Genomic DNA, 12673 nt, shown 5'->3' on the forward strand with positions numbered 1-12673 from the left:
GCTGGCACGCCAGTTTTGCCGCAGACGCTCCGGCTACCGCCGCTGCCCCTGCCGCCGAGGCTGCTGCCGGTGAGCCGAGCTGAGCTGAGCTGAGCTGAGGTGTAGTATTGGGTTAGTGCCGCCGGCGGTCGAGGAGCAGGTAGAGAGCCACGCCGGCAGAGCTGGCGGGTTAGTCGCTGCTTTGTCTCCTCAGTTTCGGTCCCGTCTGCGTTGCTGCAGGGAGGCCGCCTCGGCCCGGCGAACTGAACCAATGCTGGATCTGGAGGTGGTGCCGGAGCGCTCTCTGGGAAACGAGCAATGGGAATTCACGCTGGGTGAGTGTGGGGTTCTACCTCAGGACTATGCTTCTTTCTTCTCTCCAGGCCCTTCCTGCCTCTGGTCTCTGCCTCTTATTCCCCTGCGCCCGCGGCTCCTCGTCTTTTCCGTCCTCACAGCTCTTTGGGCTCCAGGCACTAACTTACCTGCTCCTGCCGGCCAGACCCACCAGTCTGTCGCTCAGCCTGGCCTAGATGCCCTCGCCTCAGGCCTCAGCAGGGCTCCTCCTGGGGCAGTGGTAAGGTAGTAATAATAACAATGGTGGACACGCCCCAAACACTTACCCAAGGCCAGGCCCTCCTTCCCTGTGCGTAGTTACCTCAAGTATGCCTCCTTGGGATCTGAGGGTCCATACTTTTGTTTTTCCTATTTCTATTTTGCACCCTTAATAGCTAAGAAGTTACACTCTAAAACGCCACAGTAGTCTGTCTCCCTTTGCTTTTCTGGGCTGTGAGTTGCCTTGTCGGAAGGGGGAACCTAGGCTTAGATCCCATAATCACGTGTTAGGGATCTAGTCAAGGGAGGTGAGAAGAGTTTGTATCTTAAAGGAAATTGTGACTTGTTTCTTGTTTTTAATGTGGTCGATGTGTGATTTAATCCTAAACCCAGACCTTAGCAGAGAGAGTTGAAGGTTGAATGACATAAGAGTTCAGGGAAAGTAACGTTCAGTTTGTATAAAATGCAGTTTGGCCATTTTAGGGGTTTGGGGCCAGTTTTAACTACCCCCAACGTCGCTGCCTTTATGTGTAGAAGTATGTGCATTCAGTAAGTCCAGTGTGTGTTTACACTTATCCAGCACTAGGAAAAAGGGGTGTGGACCAGGTGTTGGTGCTGTTTGTGCAGATCTGAACTTTTGTCCCACTAATTTGGGCTACTGGGCTGAGTCACCTACTCCTTTGGGTTATAGCTTATCCTTGAATCTGGAATACTCATCTATGGAGATAGCATAAATGAGGAACTGGAGGATAGATGCTGGTAGGACCCTACTGTGCTCAGTGTTTCCAAGAACTAACTGAACTACAAGCCTCTGGGTTTGAGCCAGTTTTATTGAGTGGTCGGAGCCAACTTCTCTCATAACTTAAACCACACCTGCAGAGTTCTTCCCCAAATTTTAGCTGGTGTGAAACACTCTGGCCTGTTGTGAAGCACCAAGAATTTGACTGGGAGGCCAGTGATATATTTACCTCCAGATCCATTCATCATGCTGTTGCTGTTTGGCTTCTAGTTAAGAAAGAACCTCCCTCACAGCTTCTCATACCAGTACTTCACAGGCCAGAGTGAGAACCACAACCATAGCTTCAAACTGTACTTGATGGTGTGACTAGGTTGTGGATCTCTATGGTAGTCTCTTGGCCAAAAGTTGAGGGGTGCCTGGTTGGCTCAATGAGTAGAGCATGCAACTCTTAACCTCAGGAGTTGTGAGTTTGAGCCCCATGTTGGGGCCAGAGTTTACTCAAAGTAAAATAAAGATATTATTTGAAACCAGGATTTAAAAAAAAAAAAAAAAAAAGCTGGGTGGAAGGGCAAAGTTTCTTCTGTCAACTATTTAGATACCTTAACCCTTACTCCTAACTTTGTCAGTTCCCAGAAATCAAGGGTTAGGGTAGTTCTTTCAAATTGTCTAAATAACAACAGTGAGAAGAGAATTTCTTTCTTTTTTTTTTTTTTTTAATGTTTATTTATTTATTTTGAGAGAGAGAGAGTGCTCAGACGAGTGGGGGAAGGGGCAGAGAGAGAAGAGAGGGAGAATTCCAAGCAGGCTCTGTGCTGTCAGCACAGAGCCCAGCACTGGGCTCGATGTCGTGAATTGTGAGATCATGACCTGAGCTGAACTCAAGAGTCAGACACTTAACTGACTGAGCCACCCAGGTACCCCAAAAACAGCATTTCTGTACGGTGGGCCCAGAATTGAACTTTGAGGGAAACCTCATAGAGGCAGCTTGGCCTTGATGATTCTTTTGTGGATCTTAAAAATCCACATTTTTAAATCATGTCTGCCTGAGAGATGATGATCATTTTTAACTTCCTCAAGCTTAAAAAAAAAAAAAAAAAAAAAAAGATTTTTCTCTCTCTCAGTCTTCTTCCCAGCCCTCAACACATCTAAGCTGCTGTTGTGGCTGATAGGTAGGGATAGGTCTAAGGTGGATCTATGCTTTAGAATTACATTCCTAGAGAACCAGGCAGTGCTTAACTAAAGTTACCACAGCCCTGTAAGGTAATCTTCATTTCCCAGATGAGGAACAGGCTCAGAAAGGTAGAGATGATGAAAAGTAGGTAGCTGAACAGGGATTCCCTGCTTCCCACCACTCTGCCCTTCTAAGGATGGGCTCAGCTTTGTCTCTAGGTTTCTTTTTGGAATCTCTGCAAATGCAGATGCATCAAGCCCTTGCCATCATCTGCCTGGCATCACAGTGGGGATCTGCATCCAGCTTCTTGGCTGCCTTCCTCGCCTTTGTGTAATGTTGGGAGATTAGGGAAATGCCAACAACATAGGGAAAGGCAAACCTAGGCAAAGAGGACTCTCTGGTAATGCCACTGGTGGCTTGACTAATGGTGAAGTAAAGGCAGTGCAAACTTGAAATGTTTTCAGTAAGACTTGGAGAATGTATTGGTGTGGAAGCATATCTCTGAATTGTTCTAGAGAGACTGAAGGCTTACTCTGTTGAAGGCAACATATGTACCCCTGCGGACTCTGCTTATTAACATCAAAAGTTGAATAAGAAATGCTCCTGTGCCCTGAAGAAGTTAGTCTCATGTGGGTTAAGGGATAAAGAAATAGTTCATTTTATTAAAATGAGGGAGAGGTCATGTAGGGTGCTTTGGAAGGGGAGAAGGGACTTGACCTGACGGGATTCAGGGAGGGCTTCCTATCAAACTACAGAAGTCAATATCATTCCTGGAGCCAGTGAGCACCAGGAAAGCCCTATCAGAAATCTGCCATGGGGCACCTGGGTGGCTCAGTCGGTTAAGTGGCTGACTTTGGCTCAGGTCATGCTTTCGTGGTTTGTTTTTTATTTTTGTTTTTATTTTTTATTTTTTTAAATGCTTATTTATTTTTGAAGGAGAGAGAGAGCATGAGCAGGGGAGAGGGAGAGAAAGAGGGAGACACAGAATCCGAAGCAGGCTCTAGGCTCTGAGCTGTAAGCACAAAGCCTGATGTGGGACTTGAGCTCACTAGCTATGAGAACATGACCCAACCGACTGAACCACCCAGGTGCCCCATGATCTCATCGTTTTTGAGTTCAAGCCCCATATCGGGCTCTGCACTGGCAGTACAGAGCCTGCCTGGGATTCTCTCTCTTTCCCTCTCTCTCTGCCCCTCTCCCACTTGCACGCACACGCTCTCTCTCTCTCTGTCTTTCAGTAAACAAACAAACAAACAAACTTAAAAGTCGGAAATTCTAGGGGCGCCTGGGTGGCTCAACCGACTGAGCGTCCGACTTTGGCTCGGGTCATGATCTCACAGTTGGTGAGTTCAAGCCCCACGTCGGGCTCTGTGCGGACAGCTCAGAGCCTGGAGCCTCCTTTGGATTCTGTGTCTCCCTCTCTGTCTGCTTCTCCCCCACTTGCACTCTGTATCTCTCTCTCTCTCTCTCTCTCTCTCTCTCTCTCTCTCTCTCAAAAATAAAGATTAAAAAAAAAATTTTTTTTTTAAATAGGAAATTCTACCGCCAGATTTCTCTTCTACGGTGTCTCCATAAACATAAATCTTACAGTCAAATTCAAAACAAAACACTGGGAAAGATAGTGTGTGTAGGGAACTATAAGCAGTTTGGTATTATAATGAGAATGTGATGTACTGGTGGAAGAAGAAAATGGGTTCTCCAAATTCCCAATTCTTTCTCGTGATAGCTGCCTGGGACACTATCAAGGAGCTTTTGGGTCCACTGGAAAAGAGGGTATCTATTAGTGAAGTGTGTTGCAGACACAGGTTTAGGAAGAAAGTTAGAGGCTAGATTTGGGGAGGTGGAGAAGGAGAAGGAATCTAGAGGTTTCTGGCTTGAGTGACTGGGTAGATGTTAGAGGTATGGAGACCCAGAATACAGAGGAAAACTCAGATTGAAAAGAAGGTGAAAAAGTCTCTTTTAATCTGTTAACTTTTTACTTGCCTTTTTTTTTTTTTTAATGTTTATTTTTGAGAGAGAGAGAGCACACAAGCAGGGAAGGGGCAGAGAGAGAGGGAGACACTGAATCTGAAGCAGGCTTCAGGCTCTGAGCTGGCACCACAGAGCCCGATGCAGCCTCAGACTCAGGAACCGTAAGATCATGACCAGAGCTGAAGTCAAATGCTTAACCAACTGAGCCACCCAGGTGGCCCTATTTGCTTGTAGATATCTATGTAGATATACAGATATATATATCTATATATATAGATATATATATATCTATATAGATATATAGATATATATATAAAGCAGAATAAGATATGAATCAGAAACTAGGTGGTTGGTTGGATGAGTGTATGAAGGGTGGGCAGAAGGAAACATTGCCCATCATAGAGATCTGGGGAAGTTAGAGGAACAGCAAGAAAGAATGGTGTTAGTAGAGACAAGATGAGGGTGCTCAGAGTGAGAGAGTGGTCACCAGGGTCTATGGTACAGGACCTACATGTCCTATAATAGCTTTTTTTCACTTAGAGTTCAGCAGACTGTTGTGCCAGGCATGGTGATTGGGTGCTAGGTGTATGACAGTGAGTAATACAGGCAGTGTTTCTATCCTCAAGGTATAGGGGAGACTAACAGAAATAAACAGGGGGCATCTGGGTGGCTCAGTTGGTTGAGCATCTAACTTCTGCTCAGGTCATGATCTGGTTTGTGTGTTCAAGCCCCACGTTGTGCTCTGTGCTGATGGTGCGGAGCCTAGAGCCTGCTTTGAGTTCTATGTCTCCCTCTCTTTCTGCCCCTCCCCTGCTCACGCTCTCTCTCTCTCTCTCTCTCTGTCTCAAAATTAAATAAACATTAAAAAAATTTTTTTTTAATTTTTTTTATTTATTTTTTTTTTCAACGTTTATTTATTTTTGGGACAGAGAGAGACAGAGCATGAACAGGGGAGGGGCAGAGAGAGAGGGAGACACAGAATCAGAAACAGGTTCCAGGCTCTGAGCCATCAGCCCAGAGCCTGACGTGGGGCTCGAACTCCCGGACCGCGAGATCGTGACCTGGCTGAAGTCGGACGCTCAACCGACTGCGCCACCCAGGCGCCCCTAAACATTAAAAATTTTTTAAAAAATAGATAAATAGGATGGGAGGCTTCATTAGATAAGGCAATTGGGGAAGTGAGATGTGAGTCAAGACCTGAAGAATGAGAAGGAACCAACCATGGAAAGGACATTCCAGCAGAATCTGAGCTAGCACAGAGGCCTAAGTTAGCAAAGAGCTTAACAAATGTGCTGGGAACAATGGGAGGCATGATGAGCAGTGGAAAGAAAGATGGAGGTAGATAAGATTGAGAATATTCAGGGACTTTAGATGGTGACATGCTGTTTGGGTTTTATAACCCCGTATTGGGAAATCATTGAAGGGTTGTAAGCAGACAAATGATGAGATCTATAATACATAGGATGTATACAGTTTATAAAGCTGACATACACTCCATACCCTTTTTTGGGTCTAGGTAACTCTGTTCGGACTGGACAGTGCTCTAGTGTCTTTGTCATACATATGTTTGGTTCCCTTTAGAGGCCTTTTGTAGCCTTCCTTTATCAGCAGCTGTGTGACAACTGGTCCTTGTAGATGCTTTGTCTCCTCCAGATGGGGTTTCTCCCCAGGTGACTCAAGACCTGAGGATCCGAAGATTCCAAGGCCAGGGATTTGATGTAGTTAGGTGGAGAAGAATCCTCTCTTGAGAAACTGATTTGTGCTATGTAGGTGAGAGAAACCATGTGGCCTTCTGTTTCTCAGCACATAACCAAGCTTATCTGTCTTCTCCACATGGATGTTTGCCCATTCCTTCTGGGAGAGTATAGATGCTTCTCCATTTCAGGAATGGCAAAGCTGAGTGATGCATCCAACTTGTTCATATTCTCAACAAACATTTATTAAGCTTCTACTATGTATCAAGCCCTATGTTACCGACGGCTGGAAAGAGCCTGTGTTAAGGTGTGGTGTCCTCCAACTTTCTTCAAATTATAGAATGGACCATCAAATGAAGGCAAGGTTAGATCATTGTTTAAATGTAGATAGACCATGCATTTTTATAACCTTCTTTTTCTTTGTATGCAAGCTCTTTTCTGCACATCTGTCCGAAGATCAGAGGTAAACTGATCTTGAATGTGAGCCACTGTGTGCTTCCCTGAGGTCATATGGTGGTCCCTCTTTCTCCCTTTCTCTTATTACCTACTCCATAATCCTTCAGCTCTGCTGAATAAATATTTATTCAACAGCCACTGTGTGGTCAGCCCTGTACTGGGTACTGGGGATCCAGAGAGTGGTGAATAGCACAATACTGTCCTTGGATTCAGAAAGCTGTGAGTCTTTGGATTTTGTCTGAGACTTTGTTTTGGATTGTCTCTCTTTGAGTTTTTTCTTGTTTGAAATATAATGGACTCTGAAAACATACTTTTTGGTATTCCCTGGGAGTCCTGGGATCTTAGAGATATTGTTGGCATTTGGATTTCTTAAACTGGGTGCATATATAAATTTGTTTACAATGGGCCATGAGTTCAACAATCAGGTATTAAGATTTAGAGGATTTGTGGGTTGATAAGTAAGGATCCAGTGAAATCTTTAGTAAAATGAATTAATTCTGGTAGATGTGATGTTTTAAGTTTATTTATTTATTTTGAGAGAGAGAGAAAGTGAGCAGGTGAGGGGCAGAGAAGAGAGGGAGAGAATCCTAAGCAGGAGCCTGCAGAGCTGGAAGCAGCCTCAGTCTCATGAACCTTGGGATCATGACCTGAGCCAAAACCAAGAGTTAGACAGTTAACCAACTGAGCCACCCAGGTGCCCCTCTAAGGGCTCATTTAAAAAGTTAAATAAAAGTAAATTGGGGCACCTGGGTGGCTCAGTCGCTTAGGTGTCTGACTTCAGCTCAGGTCATGGTCTCGCAGTCCATGAGTTGGAGCCCTGCATTGGGCTGTGTGCGGACAGCTCAGAGCCTGGAGTCTGCTTTGGATTATGTGTCTCCCTCTCTCTGCTCCTCCCCCATTCTCCCAAACTCCCTCCCTCCCTCCCTCCCTCCCTCCCTCCCTCCCTCCATCTCTCTCTCTTTCTCTCTCTCTCTCTCTCTCAAAAAATAAACATTAAAAAATTAATTATTTTAGAAATAAAAAGTTAAAAATCACACATCCAGGGGCACCTGGATGGTTCAGTCGGTAAAGCGCCTGACTCTTGGTTTTAGCTCAGGTCATGATCTCACAGTTTGTGAGATTGAGCCCTGCATTAGATTCTGTGCTGACAGTGCAGAGCCTGCTTAGAATTCTCGCTCTCTCCTCAATAAACAAAAAAAAATTTTTAATGAGCTCTTACAAGTCATGTGCTCCTGCAGAGTCTCATTTGAGAGATGAGGAGACATGCCAGAAAGAAAGAGAGGAAGGAACCTGCCCTAGGTTATATGTAATTCACGGAAGAGTGAGAACCAGAACCTTGGTCTCCATATCCACAGTCATGCAGTCAGTGCTTTTCTCACTGTTTTTTGGTTCATGCTGACTTTGCCTTCTCTGAGCCCCTTTTCTGCTTGGGATCAGCATAGTAGTTCCCATTTCCAGAAATCTTTTTTGTGTATTCACTCCCTTCCCTTATACAACCCAACTGTTCCCTTAGTACTTGCTGCTGACTTTATTCTAGCTTTTGCTGCTTACTGAACTTTCATTTACTCATATGTTTGTAGACCTTAATGGCCCCTGTTCCCACCCCAGGTTTTACTGCAGGGTCTAATGTCTAGTACAAAGATAAATGTCAGTAAATGGATAGCCCAGGTAACCACACAGTTGTTCTTGCTTTATTTCAGGAATGCCTCTGGCTCAAGCAGTAGCCATTCTTCAGAAGCACTGTCGCATCATCAAAAATGTCCAGGTTCTCTACAGTGAACAGGTGAGTGGTAGCTGATTTGTTTACTGAAGTAGCATTCCTAATCGTTGAGTCACTCCAGAGGTTGATGCTCTGGGAGAGGCAGAGTGGCAGGAATTGCTGGGTCAGTGTGTTTGAATGGGAGAATCTCCAGCACTGGTCAGTTACCAAGTACATTTTGACTCTGAAACTTTTGGTCTTGATAATGTAGTGCTGTCAGGTTTGGAAAGGCAATGATAACTGAACTTGTTTTTTGATGTGTTTGACTTAGCTGATCCTTAGACAGGGACATTTCAGTGGGAGGTCACCTCAGGGACTATCTTGTCTTCTAGAGTGCTTGCCTCTTCTACTTTTGTGTTTAAAATGGTCTTTTCTGCCTTTGTTGATTGCTTTCATTTCTGTTCAGAGTTGTTGCAGTGCAGAGCACTCCAGACTTGAAAAGAAACAGGTGTAGCTCATTCCTTTGGTGAGAATGAACTGATACATAAGATCATATATCAAAATATTGGCTCCAAATTAATGGACATATTTTACTCTTTTTTTTTTTTTTTATCTGACTTATGGTGGTCTCTATTAAATGTTGGTCAGTTGTGCCAGGAATTAACACCTATAATATAATGTTGCATGTGCTTACAAAGAACTTTTCTGTTTCCAGAAAGAGTGTATATGTTAGCACTAGAGAACTTTCTGAACATCAGGATTTTTTGTATTTGGTTTTATAAGCAGAGTTGGGGACTATTTTATTATGGGCTTTTAGAAATAAGATGCTTCTTGTCTCTTTAAAAATGCAATCTCCCGGGGCACCTGGGTGGCGCAGTCGGTTAAGCGTCCGACTTCAGCCAGGTCACGATCTCGCGGTCCGGGAGTTCGAGCCCCGCGTCAGGCTCTGGGCTGATGGCTCAGAGCCTGGAGCCTGTTTCCAATTCTGTGTCTCCCTCTCTCTCTGCCCCTCCCCCGTTCATGCTCTGTCTCTCTCTGTCCCAAAAATAAATAAACGTTGAAAAAAAAATTAAAAAAAAATGCAATCTCCCTTCTACTGAACTCTGAAATCTATGATTCTTTTGTGACACAGACCATGTGTTGCTGTTTGTAGCAACTTTTATGGTGTCCTATGTGTCACAAACCTCAGGGAATAGTTTTGAGCCTATCTAGGCTACAGGATGTTCTCACTGTCTTTTCTGATACCTTATAAGTACCATTTTGATTATTTTAGGTCCATTTGTCCCATTTAGTTTCAAATCCTAAAGCAAATGACTGTTTATTTTCGACATGAAAAATGTTGTGGACTAGAAGAAGGTGAGATTTCTGTGAGTCTTTCCAGTTTGCCTAGTGTCAAAGTTGAGCCTCTTATCTATGTCCAGACATTACTTTCTGCAGTGCAATACCCCTCTGCCAGCCTACTGAAAGAGTTCCCATGTGAAGAGTCCTCATGAGACAGGGAATGCATAATCTCCAAGCAAGTTCTTGGATATTTTTGTGGTACCTAACACGGAACAAGGGACTTCTAGGAGTAGGACAAAGGTGCCTTGAGCCACAGTGCCAAAGTACTTCCTCATTTATAAAGTGAAGAATGTTGACTTTTCCACTTTGTTGCACTCAGATCATCCCTAACCTACTCTGACTTTCAGTGTTAGACCATGAGGGAATTACTCATGACAATTAGCAACCATCAAAATAGGGATAATGGGTTTGCTTCTTGAGCTTTTAGCTTCCTGCACATTCAGTTAAATCAGATTTGGGTGCTCCAAGAGTAGATAAAATTGAACATAGGCTTTAAACTTGTAATTTTTTTAAAAGTGTTTTTAATGTTTATTTTTGAGAGAGAGACAGAGCATGAGAAGGGGAGGGGCAGAGAGAGAGGGAGACACAGACTCTGAAGCAGGCTTTAGGCTCTAAGCCATCAGCGCAAAGCCCAACACAGAGCTCGAACTCTGAACCATGAGATCATGACCTGAGCCGAAGTCGGATGTTTAACTGACTGAGCCACCCAGGTGCCTCTTAAATTTTTTTTAACGTTTATTTATTTATTTTCTAGAGAGAAAGAGAGCATGAGTGGGGGAGGGGCAGAGAGAGAGAGACACCCAGAATCCAAAGTAGGCTCTAGGCTCTGTCTGCACAGAGCCCCACGTAGGGCTCGAACCAATGAACCAAGAGATCATGACCTGAGCTGAAGTTGGACGTTTAACCACCTGAGCCACCCAGGTGCCCCTTTAATTCTTTTTTTAATGTTTTTTTATTTATTTTTGAGACAGAGAGAGACAGAACAAGAGCAGGGGAGGGGCAAAGAGAGAGGGAGACACAGAATCTGAAGCAGACTCCAGGCTCTGAGCTGTCAGCACAGAGCCCAACACGGGGCTCGAACTCACAGACTGTGACATCATGACCTGAGCTGGAGTTGGATGTGCAACTGACTGAGCCACCCAGGCGCCCCTTTAATTTTTTTTTTTTAATGTTTAGTTTTATTTTGATAGAGCAAAGAGTGTGGATGGGGGAGGGGCAGAGAGAGAGGGAGACACAGAATCCGAAGCAGGCTCCAGGCTCTGAGCTATCAGCACAGAGCCCAATGTGGGGCTCAAATTCAGGAGCTGCAAGATCATGACCTGAGCCGAAGTCAGATGCTTAACCACCTGAGCCACCCAGGTGCCCCGGCTTTAAACTTTTTAAACAAATTTTTAAGAATGAAGTTTATATCTTCCATCACTACTTTTGTTGTCTGTTGTCCCGACCTTTGGGTACAAATAGTTTTAGCATTAAGCTCATTTTCCCTGATGTCTTCTAAGGAGCTGGAATCAGTTGGAAAACATGGATTTTTGAGTCCAGTTCTTGGTTCAGATCCTTGTTCTTCCCATTTTTTAGCTATGCAACTTTTGACAAGTTAATAACCAGTCTGGTTCTCCTTCTGTAATGTGGTTATTGTTTCCTTGTAATAGAATAATCTTTTTTTTTTTTTTAATTTTTTTTTTTCAACGTTTATTTATTTTTTGGGACAGAGAGAGACAGAGCATGAACAGGGGAGGGGCAGAGAGAGAGGGAGACACAGAATCGGAAACAGGCTCCAGGCTCCGAGCCATCAGCCCAGAGCCCGACGCGGGGCTCGAACTCCCGGACCGCGAGATCGTGACCTGGCTGAAGTCGGACGCTTAACCGACTGCGCCACCCAGGTGCCCCTAGAATAATCTTTTGAAGAGGATCAAGAGGAGATGGTTTCTCAGAGTTCTGATATTGTGCTTCTTAAATGTGGGTCCTGTCCTCTTCTGCCTTCCTTTCCATTTCTTCCCATTTGTCTTCTTGCTTCCCATCAAGTGCAAAGAATAGTTTGGCCCCATTAAATGTTTCAGAAATATCTTCTTATCTCTAGCAAATCACACCTTGGAGGTTAAATGTGCATATCAAGTGGGTCCCATCTTTCTTAGAGGGAAAAGTATGAATGACTAGGAGCAGACAGCTTTACTAAACTATTTCATATGGAGAACTGTGTAATTCTGGGATCACTGGAAGAGCCTGCTTACACACCATATAGTATATGTATATTTTGATTCCAGAGATACTTAGGATTTACTAGTAAAATATTGATTGTGAGGATAATTTACTTGCTTTTGAAAATTATGTAGTTATCTCCTGAATTGTAACAGTACCGGGAGAAAAATGATCAGATCTTGGGGGAGAGTGTAAGAAAATTCCGATCCTCCCATTGTTCCTACTCCAAACAAGGATCTTGAAGGATGCTAAAAGGTTGCTTCATCCTGCTTAATGCTGTGGAATAGCCCTCTTAGAAATGTGTTCTGGGTTGAGAATAAGTGACCTAAGGTCAGAGTTCATCATTCTATTATCTTGCTTGAGACCTGATGGTTTTAGACATTCATACAGACCTACTGGAAAATTACAACATTCTTTCTTCTAGTGTTTGCCAGGCATGGTGGTACCTCCTAGGCCTGCTACCTTGTGAAGATCAGTGGGGTAGGAGGGAGGAGATAGTCTTAGCTAATCCCAGAAGGCTCTGGAGAGAATTTTTCCACTGAGGCCCACACCAATGGCACCTGGCCTTCCAGCCTACAGTTCTGTCTCTGACAGCCACACTTCTTTGATTCACTGTGCCTGCCTTGGGAGGCTCTATAAAGAAACTTCTCTAAACATTTGAGAGCTTTCTGCCAGTTTCAAGGAGTGGCAGGGTTTTGGATGTTGGTGTTTTTCTTCTGCGGGGCAGCTTGGTTTAGGGCTGTGGAGTGTCTTCACATGTCGAGTCCTTGAATTGATTGCACTGGAACAGAAGCAGGCAAGTGAGACAGATGTGACGAAACAGTGTTGTATGCTCAGTGCTATGCTTGGTGCCTTCTACCTTACTATCTAGACCT

General features: G+C 44.3%; 1 protein-coding gene across 2 annotated transcripts in view; it reads left to right on the top strand.

Moving 5' to 3' along the window:
* The window catches only part of PHAF1 (phagosome assembly factor 1), a 31170-nt gene continuing 18497 nt past the window's right edge, over positions 1 to 12673 (top strand). Inside the window, exons 1-3 of one of the 2 annotated variants that reach the window (XM_043599492.1) lie at positions 1 to 99; positions 194 to 314; positions 8263 to 8345. In XM_043599492.1, the coding sequence (XP_043455427.1) occupies positions 251 to 314; positions 8263 to 8345 (147 nt within the window). In that variant the 5' untranslated portion in view covers positions 1 to 99; positions 194 to 250. Of the gene's footprint in view, positions 315 to 8262; positions 8346 to 12673 lie in introns of both variants that reach the window. The other variant, XM_043599491.1, reaches the window with a different exon arrangement.

This window comes from Prionailurus bengalensis, chromosome E2, assembly GCF_016509475.1.
Source record: "Prionailurus bengalensis isolate Pbe53 chromosome E2, Fcat_Pben_1.1_paternal_pri, whole genome shotgun sequence".
In the NCBI taxonomy this organism is placed as follows: Eukaryota; Metazoa; Chordata; class Mammalia; order Carnivora; family Felidae; genus Prionailurus; species Prionailurus bengalensis.